Below are 25,725 nucleotides of genomic sequence, written 5' to 3'. Positions count from 1 at the left end.
CTGCCATCGTCATACTCTCAAGGAATTAAATGTGAGCGTGGATCTCGGTAGAAGCCGACAGAGATCTCAAACATGGTTAATGGTCTAAGTTGGCCGCTCAAAACCATCACGATAGTCTTCCGTACGAAGATGGTATACTGATGCTTCCAAATGGCTTCTCCTCCAAAAGCTGATGAACACACCAGAACTTTCCCAAATCTTCCACCTCATCTTCATTGCAGACCATTCCATTAGTCTTAATATCCATGACATCCATAGGCCAGCATGGCTATTGAATGGCTACGTGTACTAAAACAAACCAAAATATGGGCGGGTAAGTGTAGTGCTGGGCGATGTATGGTTTCGTTTATCTGCGACCAAGAGTTGAATGATGCTGCCCGACGCCCCCTACAAATGACAGAGAGGAAACTCGCGAAACTACTCGACATCTGCAACCGAATTGTGAACCTGCAGACCGGAATTATATCATCGTGCCGTTAGCGAAGCTTGCCACCTGAAAGATCTCCTGGCCCATGTTTTTAGAACTGCTTTCACTACGAGATACCTTGTTCCTTTACTCGGGACTCGAACAAAACTTAGGAGGACAATTCATCCACAGTGCGCGGGTCCGTCCGCCCTCCGTGGACCTCGAAATCGGAACCCCGGGTGGGGCCATGGCATGCGGGGGGAGAGCTCCGCTCGCCGGCCTGGGTCTTTCCACACACCCACTCTCTTATCGATAAAAAGACATCCCGGGACCCACCAGAGCTACTAAGGTAAGGTAAGACCCCCAATCGTCATTTCGTCCCACCAGCCCATCTCTCCAACGTCTCTCACCTCTCCGTATCTCCAATTATCATATCTCGTCCCGCGGCGCATCCCCCGCTACCCGAGCCCGACGACACACCGAATCCCTCCAAGCAACTCACCCTCTCTCCATCGGCCAGCGAGACGCGAACACCGCAGTCATGAGCCATCAAAGATACCCGTCACACGACCCCCTAAAGGAGCCTCACTCCGTCTCCTTGAAAGTCCTCAGGTAGAGATCCCGACTTACACGCAGCTGGAGTGCCGCATTGTCCTCTCACTTAGTCCGCCAATACCTAAAGAAAAAGAACATGCTTCCCTAACACGAAAACAACCAACAGACTATCCCGCCCCTCCCTCGTAATCCAACACCCGATCCGGCCCCCGCTGACGCCCTCAACCCTCCCCGCCGACCCGACCCCGGCCTCCCTCGCCTACGACACAACCGCCTCAACGAACCCCTCCCCCTTCCTCCTCTCCCCGATCCTCAACCTCCCGCTGAGCTTCGGCTCCGCGTACGTAGGCGAGACATTCAGCTGCACCCTCTGCGCAAACCACGATGTCCCCGAGCCCGTAGCAGCAGTCCCGGGGGGAGGAGGACCCCTCGGCGCCACCGGTGCGCCAGCAGCAGCATCGGCGGCCCCGGCAAAGCGCAAGAGCATCCGTGACGTCCGCATCGAAGCGGAAATGAAGACCCCCGGCGCGAACTCGATCCAGAAGCTCGACCTCTCCCCGCCAGACTCTGCGGATACCAGCGGTGGCGGCGGCGACGATGACCTCAAGGGAACGGACCTCGAGGCTGGCGACACCCTCCAGCGCATCGTGAACTTTGATCTCAAGGAGGAAGGCAACCACGTCCTCGCCGTGACGGTGAGCTACTACGAAGCCACCGAGACCTCGGGCAAGACGCGCACCTTTCGGAAGCTGTACCAGTTCATCTGCAAGTCCTCGCTCATCGTCCGTACGAAGATCGGCCCACTCGCTCTCGCTTCCGGCAAGAAACAGGCCGGTGGTGGTGGGCAGCGGCGGTGGGTCATGGAGGCCCAGCTGGAGAACTGCTCCGAGGACGTGATCCAGCTCGAAAAGGTGGTGCTGGACCTGGCCGACGGGTTAGGCTACACGGACTGCAACTGGGAGACGGGCGGGGGCGCGCGGCCGGTGCTGCACCCGGGCGAGGTCGAGCAAGTGTGCTTCGTGGTGGAGGAGGCCGAGGGGACGAGGGCGCAGCCGGGCGAGGACGGGAGGATCATGTTTGGGGTTCTCGGGATCGGGTGGAGGGGCGAGATGGGGAATAGGGGGTTTCTTTCCACGGGCAAGCTGGGCACGCGACACGTGGCGTGAGCGAGGGAGGTCTACTCAAGTCTCACGCACAAAAAAGTCCAGACCAGCAAAACAGCAGTTGAGGCGTTCGTTGGGGTGGGAGGGGAAGGGGGAATATTGCATTGGTGAGGACAGCCCCGGCGACGGTGACAGCTCAGGAACGCGACGCAGAGCGCTCAAGGCGTCCCCAGATTCAGCCCAGTGGCAGACCACACACATCTCCACCATCCGGGGATTGGTATACACGCACTACGCCTTGGGGAGAGCCGTGCTGATGGCTTGAGATCCCATCAAAAAATCCAAAGGGAACTGGATCACGGGAGCTGGATCAGGTCTCCCCCGCACGGTCGGGGCGTTGAGCCGTGTTTCCGGGGCAAACGCCGCATCACGATGGAGGAGGATGAGGAGGGTTATCATCCTTCGCTTCTTGGATGTTGTTGGACCTCTCACGCCTCTCTACATTGAAGGAATGGCGGAAGGCGTGTCGGTGCTCAGGAGAAACGCATCTTGGCATCCCCAGCTGCTGAGATGAACCTCGTTGAAGATACCTACCCTACTTTAGAGTGAGAATCCCATAGGCCGTGGCGTTCACGACGCTCGGATGCGCCACTAAACCCGCACCAACATGTCACATTATCTTAAAGAAATGTGTAATTCCTGAACAGTCCCCCTCCATTCCCCACCAGGTGGCTGACCTTTTGACATCTTCAGATCTCAGCGGGTTCAAATCTAAGATCTCAAAACTCTAAAGAACGTCCTGAGACTATTGCACGAACGGTTCTTAGCGCCGCCCTTCTCTCTCCCCAAGATTCGTTTGCTTACCCTCTTACCTACCCTTCGGTCCTTCTTTTCCTCCAACAGGGCTGGTTATGGCTAAATAAAAGGGGTCACGGAGGCAAACCGTGGTCACAGCGCCCATTCCTTCCTGCTCGTTTTCATTACGACTTACGAGCCTCTCTTTTCTTCCATATTACATATGACCTACTGTTGTGGTACACCGAGTGACATAGCTAGCCAAGGGCCGCAGGTGGACACGAGCAGCAGAAGCATGAGCAGCAGTAAAAGTGCCATGCGGCTTTGGTTGCTCTGCGTATTTCTGTCGTGTCTCCCGTCCGAAACAGGAACCTGGTTCTGTAGTTCTGCAGTCCTGCAGTTGCATTGCATGGGATCGACAAGTGGCTTCACCATATTTGAGCGGTTCCCCTTGCCACGGCTAGGCCGCTGTTGAGGATTGATTACGGTTGGTATTTGCCGGAATGAGACGACCATCTCGTTTGGGTAGCTTGCAGCGAAAAAAGCGAATTAAAGTAGACACGTTGGGCTTCCAGCTTCTCCAAAAGTCCAACCCAACACGGGGGTTCTGCAAGGAGTGCGTCGTCATGTAATAAGCAGCGGCTTCGGGGACGTAATTTGAATCTAGTGTTGTAACTGTGTTGAGTCTCTTTATTTCTCAGCCTCTCAGGTGTGGATTAACCACTGGAACTGCACGCCGCAGATTGGAGGATATTTCCGGGTGGCATGGGTGGGTAGATGAAGAAATCCAGAATAGATGCGCCCGCCTTCCGCTGACTGGCATAAGGAGCAGACTGACTCTACGTCAGCTGGAAGAGTCATGACTTGTGAGTCGTTCAATCTGGCAAGTTGAATTCTGAGTAGAGCCATCTTCTCATACATTCGAAAAAAAAAAAAAAACTCTGGGCGATCCAAATCCGGCGAGATGATGAGTCGCTATCGCGGGCCAGGGGCCAGGGAAGGCAGACAAGACCGACAGATTCCAGCTAGTAGATTTTTGTACACCGTAACGTGCCTAGCGCGTGGGTTGAGTCGGTATGTAGGCGAAACCTGAAACAAAGATTTCTTCAGTTGTTTGGCTGGCTGCAGGAAAAGGAGTCTATAGTGGCTGTCCTTCCCGTCGAGCCGTCTGCAATCCTAGTACCGGTAGACCGCTGATGTGTCCATACCAGACCGACGAAACAGTCTCCGAAATGTCACGATGCGGGCGGGTCCCTGGGAAGCAACAATTCGCGGCGTAACCTAGGTTCAAGGATTGGGCGTATGGGCAATCGACTCACTCTGAGAGAATATCTCAAGAGATGACATGGGTTTCCTGGGCATGACAAGTGCGTAGTGCACCGTAAAGTGCCATGGCGGGCATCTGCCGGCGCTGGTATTTGCTTTTTGGCGCCGATGAGAAGTGGTCCGCAAAGGGCTCTCGGGAAGGGGGGGTAGTATGGCGGCCAGTGAGCACCGAGCACCGGCACCACCACCCACAGACACTTGAAGCTGTGCGCCGATCCTTGTCCGTCATGTTCGACATCTCGGGCCCACGATCGGCCATGGGCCGTGACATCAAGCCTATATGAGAAAGGAATGGTCTTTTGCTCTGTGCGCGTTAGAATTTGCTGTTCTGGGAGAACTTCTGAGCAGTGTCCTGGTCTCGCACTCTTCCAAGAAACAGGTATGGTTTACAAGTGTAACCGGAGACTGCAAGGAATGCTTATCAAAACTGCTTGGTGCTCGATGGGCGTCGCGGAGAAGCGGGAAGAAGCCCATTGAGGGCGACAAGCCTCGAGCGAATTGCTGCCGACAGGCTCTCGAAACGTGCGATTGTACACCAAGGTAGACGCTCCATTACAGCATGCAAGACAATTCGGCAAGCTCGTCGACAAGCAGGTACGTTTACAAGGTGACATTTGATAGATGCCGACTCGAGGCAAAGTGCATGAGGCGGGCGAGGAATACTCCGGAGTCTGTAGCGAGCATTGAGATGCAGACCGCCTTGAATGCTTGCAAGTTACTGCTTCTTTGCTTGCTCGCCCTGTCCACGCTGAGCCATTCGTATTCGTCAGAACGCCAGACGTGTGGAAATGCGCTTGTATGCTGCAGTCTGCAGAAGCTCCATGGGCCGTCTTGCGTAGGAGCTGTGAGAGGGCAATTGGAGTTTACCCACATCCCAAGAGGGTGTGATGCAGGAGCCTGATAACCCCTGGGCCCTGGGCGGCGTGCATGGTTGGCTGGTTGACCTGGGGTTGAGTTTACCAGGTTGGCAAAGACTTTGTACTCGCCTTCGCCGTGATGCCGGATGAACAGGTCATAGTCAAGTGTTTGCGTGGTCGGTTTCGTTTGACCGCCATGGTAGAGAGACTCGTGCGAACTATGAGTTGAATCGTGATCAGGTAGCGCAGACGACAGGCCTCGATGACAGGGAAGTCGGACGATGGGTAGAGTCGTGTGTTAGGCAGGCGGCCAAGAAAAGACAATGGCGAGGGTGTCGATACTGTCAACATCCATGAGGGTGGGATACGATGGGTTGGTGGAGAGGATCCACAGGCGAGAGAACTAGCCAAGGATTATCCTCATGATGGTTTTGTTCCGAGAGAATTTTGGATCTGGTAGATTCTTTCGTGTCGGGCGATACGTGGATGGAGATGCGAACGGGGTTGGACATGAGCCAAGCGCCGGTTCGCGGCATCTCGGGACAGGAGTTTGGGGGTTTGGCCGTGAGCTAACGAATAGCTGGACGTCATCTCGATCGTATGAATGGAGAAGAGGCTTGTTGGTTGACCTCAGCTTGGGATTGCATATTTTGCGGGCTTGAAACCTATTTCGTCTTCTTTTCGATATTGTGTGCTGTAGATGCGGCTTGTACGGATACTCGCATTGTGTCCTGTGTCTCGAGAGAATGCGAGAAGAGGAGTAATGTCATGCCAAAATGCCGGCGCATGGCTGATGGCGCAAGGCACGTAAGCAGTGGTCGACGCATTCAGCGAAAGGCGCAGGCCGGGGTGGGTTGACCCTCGTGGGTGGGATGCTTCTTACACGTGCGTCTTGAAGAAAAAAGGCGTGGGATACCGGTGTATCTATCTGCGCTCTGCAAGACGGGCGCTCTCTAGTTGGGCAGCCCCCGAGGTTGCTTTGCAGGTGCTTGGTGCTTGGTGCTTGGTGCATTGAACAGGACCTTTATCCTGGAAAGCGTCGTGGGCTAGCGCTGGGCCGCTCACATTTCAGATTTCTCCCCTCATTGGAGCAGGTCCCAAGACTTTCTGGAGACAATGGATATCATGGGGGGCTCTCGAGTTGCTAAGTGGCCGGAATCTACTTACCAGAAGCCCCGGGAGAGAGAAGAAAGGATTGCGGGAGGGATAGTCAGTGTGTTGCACAGAGCTGAGGGTCGGCAGAGGAGGCAGAGCTGAGAACGATCTGCCAAGGTACTAGGTGCGTGGAGGTACACGATGCTAGGCCTCTGGCGGCAGCAGCAAAAAAGCAAGTGAGGGGAAGAGCGATTTACCTTGGAATATTCCGTGATGGCACTGGAGCTGAAGAGGAGATCGCCGAGTAAAGAGGAGTTGAGAGTGGATGCTGGCGGAGGAGGAGCATGTTGCGGAGCTTGCAGTGCTGCTCCAGCACGGAGTGTTGGTACAGATACTGAGGATGCTAAGGTAGGTAGGTATGGATATGTATTGCATAGCAAAAGGTGGATTGCGGATTGTCACGATGGTGGAGCTGAATTCATCAAAAGGAATGGAAGTTCAAGGAAGTTCATGGGAGGGCATGAAAAAGGGTCAAAAAAGGGTCTGATGGGCAGAATCAGAGTGGCAGCAGCTGTGGGCGAGAGTGGGTGAATGTGGACATCATACGCAGTACCTACTCCGTACATGGGACATCATCCACAATTCGCAAAAGGAAGTCGTCTGTCTCCCTCGTCGCCCCAGCGCTTGCTCCGATGGTAACCTCCAGGTTAGGTACGGATACTGTGATGACTGAGGTGGTGAGAACAGTTGATCGACAAGCAGATGGCCGCGAGGGTATTAGTGATCCAGGGGAACGAAGCCCAGGGCCCTGACTGTCATGGCCTGTTCCGAGGTTTAGCGGATGCCTGCTTAGGTAGCGAATTGGGGTCTACGTTGCTAGGCTTGTGCCTGGAACGCTAGTTCAGGGACCGCAAGGGTGGCTTTGCACACTCTTTCCACGCTTCACCATCTCTGGTCTACCTTATCTCGCAAGTCCGCCTTCTGTAGCCACCGTTGAGAGTAAACTAGGTGATGGCGTAGAGTATACTGCCGACTATGCAAGGGGCAAACACGAGGTGATATTCTTCAAGAGCTTGGCCTCACTAGACCGAAAATGAAGAGAAAGGCGGTTGAAGGAGAGGATGGGGGCCAAGAAGGTCGCATTGGAGGCTAATGCCAAAGGCAGCACCGCTAGATGCTTCTGTCACCGAGTCCAGACCAAGTCAGACTTTGAACAATGGGGGGGGGGGGCAACATTTGATACCTACAGTACTGACCTTCCGCTGGTACTCTCTTCTTGTCCAGACTCGACTCACACGAGCAGCTGAAAGCATGAAAGGACAACCGGCGTGCGCGCGCAGCGCGAGACACGGCAGCGGCAATGGAGAGACATTCCTCGATGGGGACTTGAGGGTCTTGGTGCATATGTCATTGCATCTTCCCGCCCTCTGAGATCTCGGTTCCAGGAAAAAGAAAGCGAGACAAAATGTCGGTATGAAACACGTCAGTTATCCGTCAGCCCGGTTCAACAGCTTTCGAGGAATGGAGGGGATACACCCAGTCTTCTCTTCGCAGGAACGGAGTGGTTAAAGCAATCTCAACGTGAAGGCAGTGTAGATTGGATATCCCACATCCCAAACACCAGCCTTACGGCAATACTTGGTACCGTACGCTGGGTAACGTGAACAAAGGCACGATGCTAGGTATGGTAACATGTTATCAATATCCGTCATCTGTTAAGGAAAGGTAAGTTAAGGTAAGGTAGTGGTATAGAAAGGCACTTCGTACGGCCAGAACTGGAGATCTCATAGCGTTGTGCTCCGATTCACAGCAGAACAGGCGTCCCGTCTCCCAATCCCGACCGAATTAGATGCAATTGAGCACAGCGTCCCATTGGGCCCAGTGTTTGTTGTGGTCTTGCGGCTTGCACTTCAGGTTCCCTGTGCATACTACGTAGCTGCATTGCGACCTTTCAGTGTCCCAGGAGTGCCAGGCTTGCCAGGGCCCTCCCACGCTTGTACGCCTCCTCCAGTGACCATCCCGCAGAAGCATTCTACGTAAGGTAGTATGGTATCCTTCCCCCTCCCCTGCCCTTCGCGCCTTCTCAGGTTTGGCTGCCCTTTTCTGCCACCCCGGGCCCGCTGTTTCCCCCCGTATGCACTTGCACCCGCCCGCAACTGGCGTAAGGTAGGTGCCCCTGTACCTCAGAGTGTTCCTTCCCAATTGACTGTCCGCCCGTCTACCGCCTCCCCCGTGTCGGTCTCCACTCCTTCCTTTTCCCACACCACACCACCTGGCACCTGCACACCACAGGCAGTGACCACACACCACCTCCTTCCTCCTTGAACGGGTAGCGCCAATACACTGCAGGAGCGAATGAAGGCGGCCAAAGGTTGGTGCTTGCCCTCTTTCTCTCTCGCGTCGAGCCCGATCATCATATTAGCTTCCCATTCTGTCCCAAACCGTGCCATGGCTGTTGTTGTTCGTTGTCCCGTTGCGCTGACTTTCACTTGACTTTTTTTGCCTGAGCCCACACTGCCTTTCACTCTTCACACACGCACACAAAAGTACGGAGTGAGGTACCTACCATATCTTTGCATTTAGAAATACACACCTCCGTAAAACGGGAAACCGAACGACGCGCCCAGAAGAAGAATAGAAAATCCCATCCACGCGTGGCTTCTTGGTACCTGACCAAACCAGACCAGACCTGACCTGACTTGACTTGACCTGCTGCGCCTGATTATTTGTTTCCATCTTCTTTGCCTTTATTCTCCTCCGTCTCCTCCATCCAACGACTCGACTCTTGTTTGGTCGTTTGTAGCCTGTCGCCGGGAAAATCTGCTTTTTTGTTTTCCTTTTCCTTTCTTTTTCTTGGAGGCTCTGCGCCTGTTCTTCTGTCACCACCGAAAAAACGAAGAGGGGGAAAAGTTTATGCCGAGCGAGCAGACAAGAGCAGAAGAAAAAAAAAACACCATCGCCCTCTCTCGTTCGTTGTTGTTATCTTTGTCCGACACGACCAACCTACTACCTAAACCTGGGCGAAATCTGATCAGAGCCTGGTTCTGACACCAATCTTGACCTGGCTGACGCCTCTCCTCACTCGTCAACTATCGCTTCCGCCTCTCGACACCCAAAGCCAAACTCTCCCAAGATCCACTCCTTTGGCGGCTTTCTCTTCTTGTTGTTGATTCACCCATCGACTTGTGGCCCGCTTGTCTGCCCTACCTTATCCTCACATCACGGCTCCTGTTCTCAACATCCCACCACAACTACGCCTACCTACCACCATCAATATCATCCTGGCCTCGCGCTCCGCGACGCTTTCGCCCTTCTACGATCCGGGTTCGATCCTTTACCTCCGGCTTCCCTGCCTGACCTGCCCCTTTTGCTCCGCTGCTTAGGCGCTTTAGCTGTCGCTGGTCGAGAAGCAGTCGCATTCTTCCCTGGTTCGTGCGTTCACCGCCTTCTGTTCCCCCTCCTCTTCTCCAGTCTTGGATGGAGACCTCGACAGGATCCCATAGCTAAACGAGCCCGATTCCCTCCAGGTCGTCGCCTGAGACTTTTCTATCAGAACCTCCCGGATCCTGGCACCCCTGCCCTGTCCACCCACCGCACCGCACCGAAGTTCAACTTGTACCACAAAGTACCCCCCCAGTCCTGACCGACCACTCAACGACCCAAAGGACCCCGAGACCCTCTCGCGATTAAAAAGCCCGGGCCAGCCCCCCGTGCGAGAGCAACGAGACGTTGGGAAAAAATATCCTCGCCGGCCAGACATATCGCCAAATCGCCAATCCGGCTGGTCACCAGCAAGTGACATGTCATGGACAGCTCCTCGACGCCGCTCGCCGACTACTTTTGGATCGCCGGCGTAGAGTCCGTCTCTTATCAGGACTCTACCCCGCAGCCCCCCTCCAACAACGTCGAATCCACCATCGCCGAGGACAGCGAGTATGAGGAAAGCGATAACGAGTTCAACGCCACCCCGAGCAAGCGCGTTGCTCGTCATTCCAGCGTCGGTCGCCATTCCAGGCAGAACTCGGGTGGTGGTGGTGGCCGCGCCCCCAGTCGCTTCTCCATCCAGACTGTCGAAGAAGTAGACGGGAACACGCGAAGCAACCGGAGCAGCGCTACCATTCGACCCTCCCAGGCGAGCCAGATCAATGGCTCCGGCAACGGTGCCGGCCTCAATGTCTTCAATGGCCTCCCCCCGGGCCTCAATGGCGAAGGACAATTTATCGAAGGCTTCGACTTTGACAAGGCCTTGCTCAAGTTCGCTTCCGAACGAGAGAACTTCTTGGAAGACTTGTCCTTCAGTGCCGGTGCCAAAACACAAGCCCGCCCTCCCATGGTCAACCCCAGAGCTGAGCGCATCAAGGCTGACGAGGGCGACGCGAGCGGCCGGAGAAGTCCTCTACGCAGCATCGAGCGGAGCATCAAGGGCAGCATCCGCCGCAAAATGAGTTTCAGGGACATGAACAGCATGCGCAAGCAACCCACCACTCCTCGGGCGAGCACGCCAGGAGCCGGTACGATACCCCGCCAAGGTCCACCCTCCTCTGTAGCGCAATCCTCAAGTCCTTTCCGGTCAACTAACACGCTGGCTCCAGCTTCAATTAGGACTGCCAAGCGACTCAGCAACTACAACTCAGTGATTCCTCCTCCGGAGCCCCTGAACACGGATCCAGACATGCATCCCCTCAAGAGACGATTCGAGCCTGTCTTGTTGGACAGGTACCCAGCCAAAGACGCGACAGACGAGATCGCCCGTCGTGGCAGATTCCCAGACTACGTTCCCATGTTTGCCTTCCCGAACGATATCCAGATCGTGTCTTCCGATGACAGGCCACGTTCCACCTGGCATGGTTTTACAATGACTTCGGACGATAACTCCAAGATATATGGTATTACCATCATTATCTGGACCGCCCTGACATCCGAGGTTGCAGACGAGGTCGAGAAAAGATGTGAGCAGTGGCGGCAGAGCCACATGTCCAACGAGGAGCGGGAATTGGCGGCCAGTCTGGGAGTGCGACTTGCGGCTGAGCGTGCGCACCTCTCACAGTTGCTTGCGAAGCTCCCTACGATTCCCTCGGGGTCTTCAGCTCGTGACACTCTGGATGACCAGATTAGCGCTGTTGAGGAGAAGATTAGTCTCATGACAGAAATGCTGAGACCACTTCGGCACGGTGCCGCGTCCAAGATCGACGGCTTGACGGCTGGCGAGAGTGGACTGTGGGCCCCCAGAGCTTACGGCATCTTGGGAAGAGACGCCACGAGAATGTCATTCTGGAAGGAATGGCTGCGAGCCATCGTTGTGCCTATGACTGACAGTGCAGTTCTCCGAGTGCCACCCAGCTCCCCCAAGGTTGGTCGTTGGCAGCCTCTTGAGCGTTACGTCGTCAATCTGTGCACCGAGGCATTTAGTCCGCTGGCTTCCAAGACCCAGGTCGAGCTAGGCGTGCGAGAGTTGCGGTTATATTGTCGAAAGGAAGCCATCAACGAGATTCCAGGGGCCCGGACCATTGACATCTACGCCCTATTCAGATGTTTGTCCATGGAGAACATTGTTGCTCTGTTCGAGTACGCAATGTCGGAGTCTCGCATTATCTTCCTCTCCTCACACACTGGTATGCTTCACCTGGCATGCCACGCACTGGTCAATTTGTTGTATCCCCTTAAGTGGGCGAGCATCTTTATTCCTGTGCTCCCTGCGCGTCTGATTTCGGCACTCGAGGCACCTTGCCCTTACATCGTCGGCATCGAGCGGCGATATGAGAAGATTGAGCTTCCGGAGGACGACTACGTGCTGGTTGATTTGGACCTTGATACGATCGACGCCACTAACCAGCCCGTTCGACTTCCGCGACAGCATCGTCGCAAGCTCATTTCTTTACTCCATGTGGCCGCGCCGCATCACATTCGGTATGGAGTGACTACTGGACCCCCGCCATATGCAATGGAGTCCTACCCGTATGACGCCTTTTCAGTTGAGAACGATACTCTGTACAACGCCAGTGTCGCCTCGAGCTCCTTGGGCAAGTGGGTTACACAGAACTCTTCATCTTTCGGAGAGCCGGCCCCTCCGAACTCGGTGCGACCACCAATCTTCAATGCTTTCTTGCATTCGAAGGCTGGCGATCACAGCAAGGACCGGCCTACTACCAGCAAGTCCGGCAAAACCAGCCCACAATCTTCCATCTCACCAGTTTCGATGAACTTCCCCCCGATGCCGACCACACCTGTGTCACGCAGCGATTCCGGCTTTGCACAGACTTTGAGAGAAAAGAAGTCGGGCCACTTTGATGAGAAGTCTCGCCGCAGCTCGTCCTTTGGCATGGACAAGCACCCTCCTCTCCACCGACCAAGCTTGCCCTTCCTTAACGGACACAATCCAAGCATGTCGGTATCCGCAATCTCGGTCGATTCGCAGTCTTCGTACAATGGGTATACGCCCGGATATGCACCTTCCACGTATGCCCAGTCTACCCTGGCGGCATCGACCATCATGCCCAACATGCTGATTCAGCCCGTACGGAACACCGACACAATGGTGTGGGTCGAGGGCCATTGCTTCAACTGGATGGCCCATGACTTGTCCTCGACATGTTCCGTCTGCGACGACAAGTCAGAAGGAGACGGTATCTACGAGTGCTCTCACTGCAATGCCCGTTCTCACAACCGCTGCCTGGGACAGGTCTCCGTGGTGTGCAGCGAAGCATTTCACCCTGACCGAGTTCGAGCTGCTTTCGTTCGATGCCTCGCTAGTCTCTTGTACACGTACAGAAAGCATCTAGGCCGTCCTACTCGTGAGCAAAAGAACAATGGCCAACTCTACAATTTCGACATGAACAGCTTCATTAAGAGTCTTCCGTACGATCAACAAGAGTACGCCACAATGTTGAGAGAAACTCAAGGTAAGACAACGGCTCCTCGGAATGACATTCCTTGGCAATGCTAACAAATCATCAGCTTTCAACGAGTTTATTCACGAGCGGGAGACACACTCGGCTACGCACGCGTCGATCCGTCTCTTTGACGAGATCATCATGGCCAAGAAGGCTCGTGGACGGCCGGGACTCTCCACGGGATTCTCTCGCCTTTCGACCATCCGTATGTCGCACGGCGCGTCAAGCAACGCTTCAGGGTTCGCTGCGCCATCAAAGCTCAAGATTCCGACGTATCTGGGCGATACTTCGGACCACATGTGGCGGACGGCTTCGGTGCCTGCTCCCAGCGCCAAGTTCCCGGGCGAGTACCGAACCGTCGTCACCCGGATTCCTACCAAGTTGGACCCCAGTCTGATGAGAGAGCCTCGAGCGATCCAGGGTGTCCCTCGGGCCGAGCAACGGGCACACGGGTTCATCAGGAAGCAAGTACCCAGTATGGTTGGTAGTCCACCAAACTGAACGAATGTCGACGATGACGTTTGCCGGCGATTTCCCGGTCATGATTCGACGACAATTCCGACTTTCTGCCTCTCTGCGCTGTACGATAGGAAGAATGTATGTTTAATAAACGGCAGGGGGCAGAATTGTATAAAATCATATGAGCATAAGGGGGAGTCTGGGGTTAAAAGAGGGCTAGGGGGTTCCTCATCAAGAAGTCGTTCTTCATTTTTTCCGAGTCTTTCAATTTCCAGCTGCGAGCCAGAACTTGGATTCTATTGCCATTTCCGGATAACTGCATTGCTGTCGAGCAGGAAGTGCAAACTAGCAAGCAAAAAAGAAGCAGGTAGAGAGGGAGGGACACACAGAGGGAGAGAGCATTGGCGGATGACATGGGGCTGTTCGCAGTCGCGATACAACTGTCCCTCTTTGGTCGTTTTTTATTGCGCAAATACTAGACTAAGAAGACTTGGAGGAAACGACGAATATACTAGGCCTCAAGGTCTTTATGATTCTTCAACTTGATCTGTATCGTGACTCTGACTTGAAGTGGTTGATGAAGGTTTACGATGTAAGCGCTGCTAAGTGATTGTCGAATCATGGAACTTCTTGCCACAAGGATCTTTGCGCCATGATTCACTGAATGTGGTGGATATGGATTTCTATTCAAACGGGGAAAAACAGACCATGCCGATTCTTCTGGTGTAGTAAGTCCTCTGTTACAACCTCTCTTCCGCTCCGCCCCCTATCCCCGGCGCATCCGTGTAGGCATACCATGACTTGGGCAACTTTCCTTCTAGGGGAATTCTCATCCTGACTAGCCAGCCACATTCGACCCATTCGTCGTGCTGAATCTCAACGATGCCGAGTAAACTCCCTTCCTTTGACCTCACCTCCGAAATAAAACAAAACTTAGGCAAACTCATCCTCGGGCTCCTCAATCGCATTCTTCACCCGCACGAGCATCGTCGTCTTCCACTTGTCGAGCTTGCTAACCTGATCGTACTGGAACAGCTTATCCGTAAACTCCTCCTGGTTGCCGCCCTCGACGGCGGCGAGCAGGTCGTTGAGCAGCATGGACTCGCGCTGGTTGGCGAACCCGGGGTCCATGTCGGCGTACTTTTCGACGGCGCGGCGGGCGGCCACCATATCGCCCGTCGCGAGGTGGCAGATGCCGGCGCGGAGGAAGTAGTCCTTTACGCTGTACTTCATCAGGTTGTTGTTGATGGAGACGGCGGCCACCTTTTCGTAGTTTTCAATGGCCTTGTAGTAGTCGCCCTCGAGGGAGGCCACGTCTGCTACCTTGAGCCAGAGCTTGTTGGCGAGACTGGTTTTGAAGCAATGTTAGCTAAGCCGTTTTCTTGGCCAGAACTGACACGGGTTCCACCTACGCAGCAGCGTTGTCGCCTTCGTACCACCCCGCCGCAGCCTCGTAGCTCTCGAGAGCGCGCTTCGAGTCGCCGAGCTCCGTCTCGAATAGCTCGCCGAGCGCCTCCTTGTGGCCCGCCGCGCGGCGGAAGTTGCCCTTGGAGCAGTACTGCGTGACTGCGACCTCGAGGCAGCGGACGGCGGCCTCGGGATCGTCCTTGCGGTAGGCCTTGAAGGCGTCGACGAGGGTGTTTGCGGCATCGTCGGGCTCCTTGAGGTTGGTGGTCTGTACTTGGGCCGCTTTTTCAAAGGCCTGGCCTGCTTCACGGTCTGTAGGGGTGGACGAGATGTCAGTCTTGCTTATTTCATGGAAAACGGCGAAGAGAAATGGTACTCGTAGAAGGGGATGAGAAATGACTGACTGAGCTTCTGCATCTTAAAGGCGTTGGCTGCCTGCATGTACAGGTCCGCGGCATTCTGGTACTTTTCCTCCCGGCCGCCGAAGAAGCTGAAGCCGCCGCCGGCGCTCGAGAGCGTCTTGTCTGCCTGCGCAATCATGAAATGTTAGCGATCGTGTGTCACCATACCGATAACAACCAGGATGAATATGCATCGCGGGGTCGCTTCGGCGGCATCTCTCTTCCCCGCCGTCTACACCGTGAAAAGTGTAGCTCCGCTGCTGAAAGAAAGGTCCAACATCAACGCACCTTTTGCAGCAGAGCGCGAGGGTCCTGAGCCATGGTTTCGGAATTAAGCAAGCACTAGGCTACGATTATGGGGTGTGCTGTATATGTGTCTCTCGATCGATAAGTGTCGGGCCTCGATGGCTTGCAGTGTGCCGTCGTATACGTGCGTTCGTTAGGTGGGTTATCGCAAACCTCTCTTTATACTAGATGTCTCGAGAGGCCAGGTCGCGGGATGTAGGAAGAGAAAGGAAGGGTGTGCGTCGCTTGGTTCGTTGTTCAGGATGTGAGAGGTGGCAGTGGTGGTGGTTGCTGGCTGGCATCAGCGCTTCGAAACTGTAGCAGCGCGACATCCCCCAAGCCGCCCACTTCGGTTGGCCCTGCGTTTTGGGCTGGCTTCTTCGGGGGGGTTCTGTGGCACCAGTAGCCAGCCCAGCCAGCTATGACGCGCGGGGTGAGTCGCTGTGGCTTAGCGGAAACCAAGGTGAGGGTGGCTTACGTTTGCTTGCGAATCCCCTTGTCAGTGTTGCTGTTGCAGGCTTCTGTGGTGGGGTTCTGCTGGAGTCGTGTCCCGACACTCTCATTCGTCGAGACTGCGACTTGCCTTTCCCTAGTCCCTTGGCTGCTGGAGAAGAAACACCAGGGTTCAAGCTCTAGGTTCTAAAGTAGGTCGGCTTCTAGGTAATCCAATTCTGACAACACCAACCTATGATCACGACTCGAGACCCCTTCTAAACAAGTTACATTCACAGCCCTAAACCATTGAAATCGATCATGGCTACGATACGTCCACTCTGCAGGCGCTGCAGCGCGCTCCTCCCCCCGACCCGTACATTCACATCCTCCTCCGTCCGTCTCTCAACTCCGAAGTCAGCATCGACAATTCTCTCGAAACCTACATGGTCTGTCGCCTCTCTCCTCCCATCCTCCTCAAAGAGTGGCGCCGTGAAGGAGTCAGCAGACGAGCCAATCTCCCGCGCAAAGCTCCATCACCTCCTTCGCCTGTCCGCCCTCCCGCTCCCCGAATCCGAGGCGGAGGAGACCGCGATGTTGCGCACACTGCACTCTCAACTACATTTCGTGCGCGATGTCCAAAGCGTAGATACCACTGGCGTTGAGCCGCTTCGTTCATTACGCGACGAAACAACAGAGGGTGTGGCAGAAGCCACGATTGGCTTGCAAGAGCTACAGAATGCCCTGGGCAAGGAAATCCGCTTCGGTCACAAGAGACGACCAAAGAGATTGCGCGGGGAAAAGGTTGAAACCACAGGAGTTGAGGACTGGAACCCTCTACAGACTGCGTCGAGGACGGCTGGAAAATACTTTGTCGTTCAGAGCAGCAAAAAAGAGGAAGCATGATACCCATTAAGTAGGATACCCGGTGAGACATTCCATTGATAAACATATTCGTTTTCCCATTGATCGTATCTCGTTGTGTTACAAATGTCTGTGCCCATTTCCCCGGTGTCGTAGCTAATAATATTGCAATAGTCCATCCATCCATAATCCACGCCATTTACCACGTCCAGTAACAATGGCCCATGTCTAACCATATCTCTACCGATCACCGCAGCTAAGATGCTCTCCGTAGCCTAATCCTGGATCTTCATCTTGCTCATTTTCGAATCGAGCTTGGCGTCGTTCTTGTGCTGCACTTCCTCCTGAATGTGCTCAGCTTCCTTGTCCATGTCGACGTAAGTTTGCTTCTGGCTCTTGTCACGGCCGTATTTCTCATCCATGAGGCTGAGGACTTGCTCGTCCTTTTCGATCTGCGCGTAGTCGAGATCCTCCCAGCCAATATTCTTGAGGATGGTACCAATCATGTATTGGTATCTCAGGTGGCCGCTAACCATGCTGCTCACGTCGTAGTTCTCTACGCCTTCGGCGCCCTGGATTGGCTGCAAGCCAGCAACGCCGAACTGGAGGTTGGACGTCCGGTACAGGAAGCCCAGAATATAATCGTTCTCCGAGTAGACGTTGACAAGTCTGCCAGCAACGACGCTCTTCAAAGCAAGCCAAACTCGGCTTTCGGATGGCGCCGGGGTGCCAATCATGACCACGGACTCAATGAGGCCGAATTGGCGGCGTTCGGCAAGGACCATCAAGCAGGTGTAGATAGCTCGGGCAGCCAAGCTGTAACCAATCAAGCTGACAGGTCGATCCCCCTGCACTTTGCGACTAATGGCCTCCGCTAGGATCATGCCGACCTTCTCGGCTCGGACCATTCCGACACTCCAAGGATTGTCAATGACCTTGCTGACCTTGAGAAGGCCAATGGGCCACATGGCTGACATGAGGCTGGCAAAGACTTAAAAATGATTAGCAAGGGGGCTTTGCGTTACGTGGCGAGAGACTTACTGGTCCGCGTGATGATTTCCTTCTTGGCAACACTCCAGGCGGTACTCTTGATGACAGTCTCGAGCGAGTTTCCCATATTCATCAGGTTGGCAACTTCCCATCGCACAGCGTATACCTCACCTTGGTGGCCGATGCAACGCCAGGGGTTGACCACATCTTCCTTCTGAGTCAGCCAACCACTGAGGGCAAGGACAACTCGAAGGCGACGATCCTTGGACGGGATCTCTTTGGCGTCGCGATACTCATCTCGCATCTCGCCATGTAGAGGTAGAAACGCAAAGTCGGCAACATCTCTGGCGTACTGGTCCATCATCTTGGATGTCTGGCGAGCGCCGTAAATGCCGAATAAGCTGCCAACGACAACGCCACTCTGGGCTAGAGTGCCGAGCAATCCAGCTGCCGCCGTGGAACCAAGTCCAACACCGCCCATAACGGTGCCAATGCCAGCAGCGACTAGGGGAGCCGCAAGACCTCCAGTGACACCAATGATGGCAGCACCGGCGGCGCCAGCAAGTCCAACCTTCCAGCGTCTGGTCGATTTGTTCTCCGCAGACTTGTCCTCCACTACCTCATCAGCGTTGACCTCCTGCACAGTCTTGCCGAGACCTCTGGCAACCCGAACCTCATCCTCTTGAAAGAAGCGGAGAGTTAGGTGAAGCGATGACGCCAACTTGAGCATGAAGACGCGAGAGAAGGCCGTGTACTGCTCCAGTGACAGGAGAAGCAGCAGAATTGTGTGAAGCAACAACTTCCGGCGCTCGATGGGCAGGGCGGTCAGTGGTGTGGCACTCGGAGGGAATCGTCTGATGAGCCAGAGGTCGGTCTCGGGTTGACGGGTAGCCGGCGGGCCTGTTCAAGTCAGCATAAAAGCTCGGGATTATGGGGTGGGCAGCTTCTAACGTACCACCTGTCTTGACGCTGAGGGCGCCACCTCTACTATCACGGCCACGCGGGGCAGTGCCTCGACCTCCCTGAGGTGGACCGCGATCACGGCGACCGCCGCGGGCTCCACGAACAGCACCCCGACCTCCACGACCGGCTGGGGCGGCTGAAGCTTCGGAATCCTTGACCGAAATGTCCTTGGCGCGCGTCAGAACATTGCCCTGCCACTTCCTGAAGACGACAAGACACTCCTTTTTGAGCTCCTGAAGCTGAGGCGTCATGGCCTCTTTCTCTTCCTTCTCGACTATCTCATGGGCTTTGTTGTACGTCAACCCACCCTTCTGCTGGTTCGAAGTCGAAGCAGAGCCGGCATTCTCCTTGTTGACCCTGCTCTCAGATTGAGGGGTGGCAGGCTTGCTGGTCACCTTGTTCTTCAGCAGCGAGAGGGATAGCCATGAGTGCTGGGGGTCCTCGGTCGTAGCGGGAGTGATGGGAGGAGAGTGAAAGATGTTGCTTATCTGGTCCTGCATGCTGTCCAAGATGTTGCTGACCAGGTTGATGAGCTCGTTCTTCTCCTCGAGAGTGAGGACGCCGGTAAGATCGGTCTGAGTACGACGGCGCTGGCCGTGAGGGCGTCTCGAGCCGGCCATTGTATCGGGGTCGTCTGGGTCTCGTTCCCAGTTACCGTCTTCTTCTTCTTCAAAGGAGCAAATAGAAGATGCGTCCAAAGTCTCCTCGTCAGAGTAGGCGTAGTTGTATTGGTCCTCGTCGTTTTCCGAGGGTAAAGTGTTGATGTTGAGATCAGGATTGGAAGTCGGATCAGGTGCGGCAGCAGGGTGAGAGCTGGCAGGAGGGGTTTCTGTGTTTGTGCTCCTTGGGTGGTTGTGAGGTGGTACGTCCGTCGCTGCCTCCTGCACAACCGCATCCTGCCCCACGGCAGGTGCTGCCGGGGAAGGCGAAGAGCCAGGCGCGGTTTCCATACTGGGCAATATTTCGAGGAATCAACTGCCACCCTGGAATAAGGCGAAGGCGGGAAAGGGCCACGGTGAATACAAGGTGAAAAGCTACAAAGAAATCACGGGCTATGATTAGACACCAAGCAAGCGGACGGTGAATATGTCAGTCAACCTTTCTGTAAGTCTGATTGTCTGTCTGTATTTCGTGTCTACCTCAGACACACAAACACAGAACGAGAAGAAGAGAGGGCAAAGATGAAACGGTAAGTTGGTGAAGCAAACACAAGCAACGGCAGCATCGTGTGAGGGAAACCGGGGAGGTGAGCTCTGTTTGTAGTCGCGCGGGAAGCTGCGTCCATCTCAGACCCCTGACGTCAGCTGTCAGGTCGCACCCAGTGATGCACCACCGCATCACTGGCGCACTGCAGGGGTCACGGACGCTGCTTCTGGGGTGCGAACCGATCTTATCGATAGAAAACCGCCTGGGGGAGGGTCGCCGCTGGCCGGTCTGATTGGCAGCTGCCCGCGGCGCCTGCAACGTCTCCAGCGTTCTTCCCGTGCGGCCGCCCCTCCTAAGCCTCCCTCCCGGACGCTTGCAGTTGCGCTAATGCACGGTTTTTCGGCCCTCTTTCTGGAAGCTGGCAAGTTGGGGCTCCAGAGCTCCTACCCTGGCACTTGGCTCCCGATGGTCACCAAAAAATAGCCCAGGCCCGATCCAGTGGATGGCTGCCGTCCCGTTCGCCTTCGCCCCTGCTGATCCGCTGTCAACTCTATTTCCGTCCCAAGGTGCGGGCGATATTTTCAGTCACATTGCCTTTTCAGTCGGTTTATTCGTGTTGGGATGCAAAACTATATGTCTCTCGCTTGCGGTAGGACGTTTCTCCAGTCATCCAACCTCCGATTGAGCGGACTGTCACCTGACACAACCAGAAGAGACAATAACATATCTCCAAAAACTTGAGAACGCCATGATCATCAGGCTTGTTCTTAGTTACAAACTGACTTGTATGGCGTCGAACGATTCGTACCGTTGATATCATAAGCCAATACGATAACACCGTGCCTGCTTTCCCCTTGTAGCTGTTCGCATACTTGTGCTTGAGAACCAGTAGCATGACTTCCGGTTATTCTTACCTGCTTCTCAAGACTCTTGAGTTTCAATGACGATCTTTGGAGGTTGAAGTACAACCAGATCTAAAGACGGTTCCAAGACTTCCCAGAGCCAGTCCTCGAGGCAACTATACTATTTCCCATACACCCTCCCGCAAGGTCGCGTGGAAGCCCAAGAGGTTTATGCAGGAGTTCTCGACATTTGACTTTCCTCTGCCACTCTACCCTCAAGGTAGTCCATCTCCGTTAATGGGCGACGAAACTGAAACTTGACATAGCCATCAGGGCACTTAGCCGAGGGGCTTCATGGCTTTGAAGACAGCGGAGATAAAATGGGTCATGGCCCTTCGAGCACCTTGATGTTTTCCAAATTCCTATAAGATGCTCTCATTTTCCCTTACAATTTCTCTTCTCTTCTTTTCTCTCTCCTCAGACACAGTCTCATCCTCCTTCCATCCCCTCAAGGCAACAGGAGCCCTCTATGGATTCCCAAGCCCCCAACACCGGTTCAGCTTGAACGATACCGACAACGCAGCATATCAAGCCCTAAACAGGCCGCTGGTATCATATCTGCTTGGTTACACACATACCTTATGCTCACATAAGACCAGGGCATGCCAGATAGCACAAATGGCACCCCCTTGTGTACCCATCACCCCTGTCGCACATAGCTCTCCTCCTACAGCTCGGGGATCAACGACTCATGGATTACTGGAGTCTCTCCCCATCGACCGCGGAGGTCTCCAACATATCCACTACCGTTCCCGAAATGGCCCATCTCTCGGCAACCTTAAGCCATAGGGAAGGGGCTGCGACAGTCCCGAATGCACCCAACACCACCGACCTACAGCACTGGCCTCGCATAAGACAGCCTGCAACACGCAGGAGATTACGCAGGCTTATCAGAGGGTTTAACACTTCAGCCTTCACCTCGTACAAGACAGCCAGTGACAAGCTGGAGATTGTACAGGTTTAGACGGAGATCTAGCCCTCCCCGTTACGACATGCCTCGCATAAGACAGGCAGCTTTCAGCTGGAGATTATGCAGGTCTAGAGGATGATCCAACCCTCCCGGGAATATACACGACAAAGTGTAAATAGTGCTGGCACTATTACCCAAAGAGTCGACTAAGCGACAGAGGGAGACGATCCAGAGACCTTAAAGGCCTGTGGTCAGAGTTCAAATAACACCACAGTGGCTTCCGAAGAAATCAACCACACGTCGGTCGAGGCAGAGCCCCCCCCCCCTCCAAAAGTGCTTCGTCCACGACCGCAAGGCGTTGAAATGGAGGGCGACTTCTGCAAGCGCCAAGATCTCCATGCCTCACTCAACACGACGTTCCTTCGGACAAGACTCAACGGGACAGATCTTACTTCTCATCAGAGCTGACGAAGACTCTGTCCATCCTCATCACATCTCACATCACCCTCTCCAGCCCGCACAAACCCCCAGTCAATTTGCCGGCCAGTCAAATAACCACGTCGACGAGCCCGCCTCCAACGATGCCCCTCGACAAGTCTGCCCCTCTCAGGCTCGACGACTTCGGCCAGCTCGACGCCGTAGCCATCGTGGCCACCATGGGCATGTTGAAGTTAGAGAAGCAACGCAGGGCGTTCCGACGGTGCGGAATCCGGCTAGGCGACGGCACGAACGCCGTGGACAGCCGGGCCGGTACGGATGCCAGGATCCGGCACATCGACGCCGGCCTGGCCATAATGGCCACGATGGGCGGGCCGGAGGTGCACAGAGTCAGGGCGACAAGCTAGCGCCTCAGACAGCTCCTACGGGCCCCCCCGAGCGACGATAATACCCGTAAAAGAGAACGGATCATGCTGAACCTGGCTGCCCACGCGGGCTGGCACCAGGAGGTCCTGTGCGCGTTGGAGTGGGTGAAGCTCGCCCTGTAGACGGCTGGAAGCGGCGGAAGGTCGGGAGTTTTGGTTAGTAGTTAGGTATGGAGCGCAATACACCCAGTTTTCCCCAATACGTAATACACGGTACGGCCCCGGCGGATTGCTCCGTCGGGGGTGTTCTGCCCCTTATATATTTGGCAGTTTCTACTTGATCAATGGTCTCAAGCTCCACTGCACCGTTCACTTCCACCCAGTGACATCTTTGGATGCTTTGGTCATTCAGGTGCCGTCTCAGGTAGACAAATTGTAGTCTATCTGTCTCGAAGACCGGTTCATCACACGTATATATCACGAGCGTAGTGTGCGAACAATTGTAAGTTTGTATCCGCAAGGACGAGGGTATGCGTACCTCAAGGCAGATTATCTATAGTTCCCTCTACCCAATTAACGAAGTGAAATATTCCAGCCTCACGCCGGGAAAAAAAAAGAAAAGAAAAGAAAAGCGAGGAAGAAAAAAAGGGTGGAAAAGAAGGTCGCTTGTGGGTTTCGAATCCACAAACTACAGCTCGGTAGCTTTGCACTTCGGGATTAGGGGTATAACCATCTTAAGCTTCTGGGCAAGAGTCCCTTTTACTGCTGTTGAGAATTTCCGAGGTGAACTAGCATATAGACCACGCTCCGACCTGTCCTGTGATACCTCAGGCTGAGGGTGACGAATACGCATGCGAGGCATACCTACTTATTCTTCAGGCAAGAGTGACACGAGGTTGAAAGATGCTGGGGTCTGAATAGTTGAAAGCGATACCGATGTTCTCGGCTGAATTGAAGTAAAGTAATTGAACAGGGCGAGATGCTGAAAGAAAGTGACAAAAAGAAAAAGGAGTCACCAATGGTGAATTGAACAAAAGGTTAGGTTGAGTGAGGCCTCGGACTTATGGATTAATCTATGACTCCCTCCAAATACCCCTCGGCCAGGTTCCCCTTGTGCCTCTTATGGTAGGACAGAAGGAGAAGTGACCCAAGTACCTACCTAGCGGTGCACCTCGCCCCTCCATCCCAAGGAGCATTCGAGGGCTCGGAAAGACCTTCACCTGCCCTGGGAGACTGGATTCAGACAATCGTCCAAAGGAGACCTATTCAGGTTTTCAGGTTACAATCTCAGATGACCTATTGTTTTGAACACGTCGAGAGAAGGGCGCAAGACAAGGAGGAGGAACTTTCATACCACCTGCTGAATGCTAAATGCCTCCTTCCTCACAAACCTAGACACCCAACCAACTACTGCTGACAGGAGAGTGATGTAGACATATACAAGTAGCGCACCTGAAGTAAATCATCGCACTTGGGGCTTGGTGATGAGTCTCTGCTACCAGAACGGAGGAAGAAGTCAGCTCAGAAATCTTTGTGATCAGTATGTCACCTAAAACTCGGAAGCCGACCAAAATGGCCGTTCTCATTCATCGGCGGTGTGCCAATGCACCCGTCGTATGCAAACTCTGCCCTCACTGCTCGTCGCGCAGAGGGCGCCATATGGGCCTTTACGGAACTGATTGCCTGGATAGAATTTGATAGTACCCAAAGTTTGCGTCGCAATTAACAAGGAGTGGAGAAAATCAGTCGCACAGCGGGCAGGCATTACGCCGCCTGTATGGGACGTTTAGATCAATCGAAGATCGTGTGCTTGGCATAGATCGTTTCATAGTTCGTTTCCAAATAGGTAGTCTTACAGTTGAAGCAAGTCGTTTCTCAGACAAGTCTTCCTTGCCCTGATGTACATTAAGTCTCCATATACTCCTCAAGTGATAGATAGTGGTGCCATCACGCCATTGTTATAAAGCGGCAATCATTTCTGGACCATTTGGCCCGTCCCACGCTGGTCTGGCTAAGTAGCAGCAGGATTTGTCTCCGATACTTAAATGTTCCTCTAGTATTCATTAAACACGAGCAGTCGGGTTGTGCTGCTTCTCCTGCTTGAACGAGTCCCGATGATAGTCAACCCCTCCAGCATGCGGCACAGCAGGCGGGCTAATGTCCTGCCTAAAGATGTACTTCTTCCAAAAGTAGAAGAACTGCGCGAGCCCGTACCGCGCAAAAGTCCGCAGTGGAACGCTGAACACGGCGTCCAGCTCCTCGAGGGTCTTCTCCTTAGTCTCCGGGACGAGCAACAACACCAGGAAGAAGCCGATGATGTTCCAACCGCCATACCACCCAAAGGCGCCCGTCGGCGTAAAGGCCGCCTGAAGAGAAGGCCAGGTGACGGCAAGGAGAAAGTTGAAGAACCATGTCGTGGCCGTCGCCAGAGACATGCCAATGGGGCGGATGTACAGCGGGTATGCCTCGGCCGAGTAAGTGAAAGGTACCGGTCCCTCGCCAGGGGAATAGACCATGCCGAAGAGATAGATGCCCAGGGCGATGCAGGCGATCTTGGCGGGGTTTGTAGGTATATAGAATGAGAATCCAGTGAAAAAAAGACAGATGGCCATCAATGGGAAGGTTGTCAAGAGTAAGTTGCGCCGTCCGAAAGTATCAATCGTGTAGAAAGCCGGAAGAGCGAAGAGCCAGTTGATGATGCCAAAGCCAAGGGACGCCGACAAGGCACTTACTTCGCTGAACTCGGCCGCCAGGAAGATCTCAGAGCTGTAATAAGCTGCTCATGATTAGCACAGTGTTTGAGATACTCTGGATGAGAATAATCATCGGGTCTGAGGCATCTTTTCCATCACCGTCCAATATGCAATACACAACCGTTTGAAACGGTTCCATACGCGTATAAACTATACTAGTATACATAGATATACTGTACAAATATATACAAATACCATACAAGACCTCGTTATATAAATAAAACTCACCTATGACGTTCACGCCGCAAAATTGTTGAAGAAAGGGGACCCTCACCTGCCTGCTCCATGTACCTCCATGCAGGTCCATGTACAGGCTGGAGGCTTCCAGCCTTTGTCCCCTATTACCTATTAATAGTCCATAGGGATTCCTTTCCCTCAGGAAG

The 25,725-nt window shown here is 54.2% G+C and overlaps 7 protein-coding genes across 7 annotated transcripts; 4 read left to right on the top strand and 3 right to left on the bottom strand.

Annotated features, from left to right (window-relative positions):
• Nucleotides 1-947: 947 nt before the first annotated feature.
• Nucleotides 948-2,127, top strand: CPAR01_15513 (uncharacterized protein; the record flags this gene model as incomplete). Its single annotated transcript, XM_060499761.1, has 2 exons — nt 948-1,018; nt 1,128-2,127. 2 exons carry the CDS (start codon nt 948-950, stop codon nt 2,125-2,127), a joined length of 1,071 nt encoding a protein of 356 aa, XP_060341337.1.
• A 7,815-nt stretch (nt 2,128-9,942) lies between these two features.
• On the top strand, nt 9,943-13,528 carry CPAR01_15512 (DENN domain-containing protein; the record flags this gene model as incomplete). The annotated part of the gene is made up of 2 exons (XM_060499760.1): nt 9,943-13,036; nt 13,092-13,528. The coding sequence occupies 2 exons, from the start codon at nt 9,943-9,945 to the stop codon at nt 13,526-13,528; spliced, it is 3,531 nt and encodes a 1,176-aa protein (XP_060341336.1).
• An 891-nt stretch (nt 13,529-14,419) lies between these two features.
• CPAR01_15511 (alpha-soluble NSF attachment protein) lies at nt 14,420-15,615 on the bottom strand (the record flags this gene model as incomplete). The annotated part of the gene is made up of 4 exons (XM_060499759.1): nt 14,420-14,834; nt 14,899-15,205; nt 15,298-15,421; nt 15,583-15,615. 4 exons carry the CDS (start codon nt 15,613-15,615, stop codon nt 14,420-14,422), a joined length of 879 nt encoding a protein of 292 aa, XP_060341335.1.
• Nucleotides 15,616-16,332: 717 nt separating this feature from the next.
• On the top strand, nt 16,333-16,917 carry CPAR01_15510 (uncharacterized protein; the record flags this gene model as incomplete). Its single annotated transcript, XM_060499758.1, has 1 exon — nt 16,333-16,917. One exon carries the CDS (start codon nt 16,333-16,335, stop codon nt 16,915-16,917), a length of 585 nt encoding a protein of 194 aa, XP_060341334.1.
• A 233-nt stretch (nt 16,918-17,150) lies between these two features.
• Nucleotides 17,151-19,778, bottom strand: CPAR01_15509 (uncharacterized protein; the record flags this gene model as incomplete). The annotated part of the gene is made up of 3 exons (XM_060499757.1): nt 17,151-17,866; nt 17,917-18,765; nt 18,821-19,778. The coding sequence occupies 3 exons, from the start codon at nt 19,776-19,778 to the stop codon at nt 17,151-17,153; spliced, it is 2,523 nt and encodes an 840-aa protein (XP_060341333.1).
• A 2,589-nt stretch (nt 19,779-22,367) lies between these two features.
• Nucleotides 22,368-22,772, top strand: CPAR01_15508 (uncharacterized protein; the record flags this gene model as incomplete). Its single annotated transcript, XM_060499756.1, has 2 exons — nt 22,368-22,604; nt 22,644-22,772. 2 exons carry the CDS (start codon nt 22,368-22,370, stop codon nt 22,770-22,772), a joined length of 366 nt encoding a protein of 121 aa, XP_060341332.1.
• A 1,880-nt stretch (nt 22,773-24,652) lies between these two features.
• Nucleotides 24,653-25,363, bottom strand: CPAR01_15507 (uncharacterized protein; the record flags this gene model as incomplete). Its single annotated transcript, XM_060499755.1, has 1 exon — nt 24,653-25,363. A coding segment is annotated over one exon (711 nt), but the record flags the coding sequence as incomplete, so codon positions are not given.
• Nucleotides 25,364-25,725: the final 362 nt, after the last annotated feature.

This window comes from Colletotrichum paranaense (assembly GCF_030867605.1).
Source record: "Colletotrichum paranaense strain IMI 384185 chromosome Unknown Scaffold_20.1, whole genome shotgun sequence".
NCBI lineage: Eukaryota > Fungi > Ascomycota > Sordariomycetes > Glomerellales > Glomerellaceae > Colletotrichum > Colletotrichum paranaense.
This window is presented reverse-complemented; position numbering and strand designations above follow the sequence as displayed.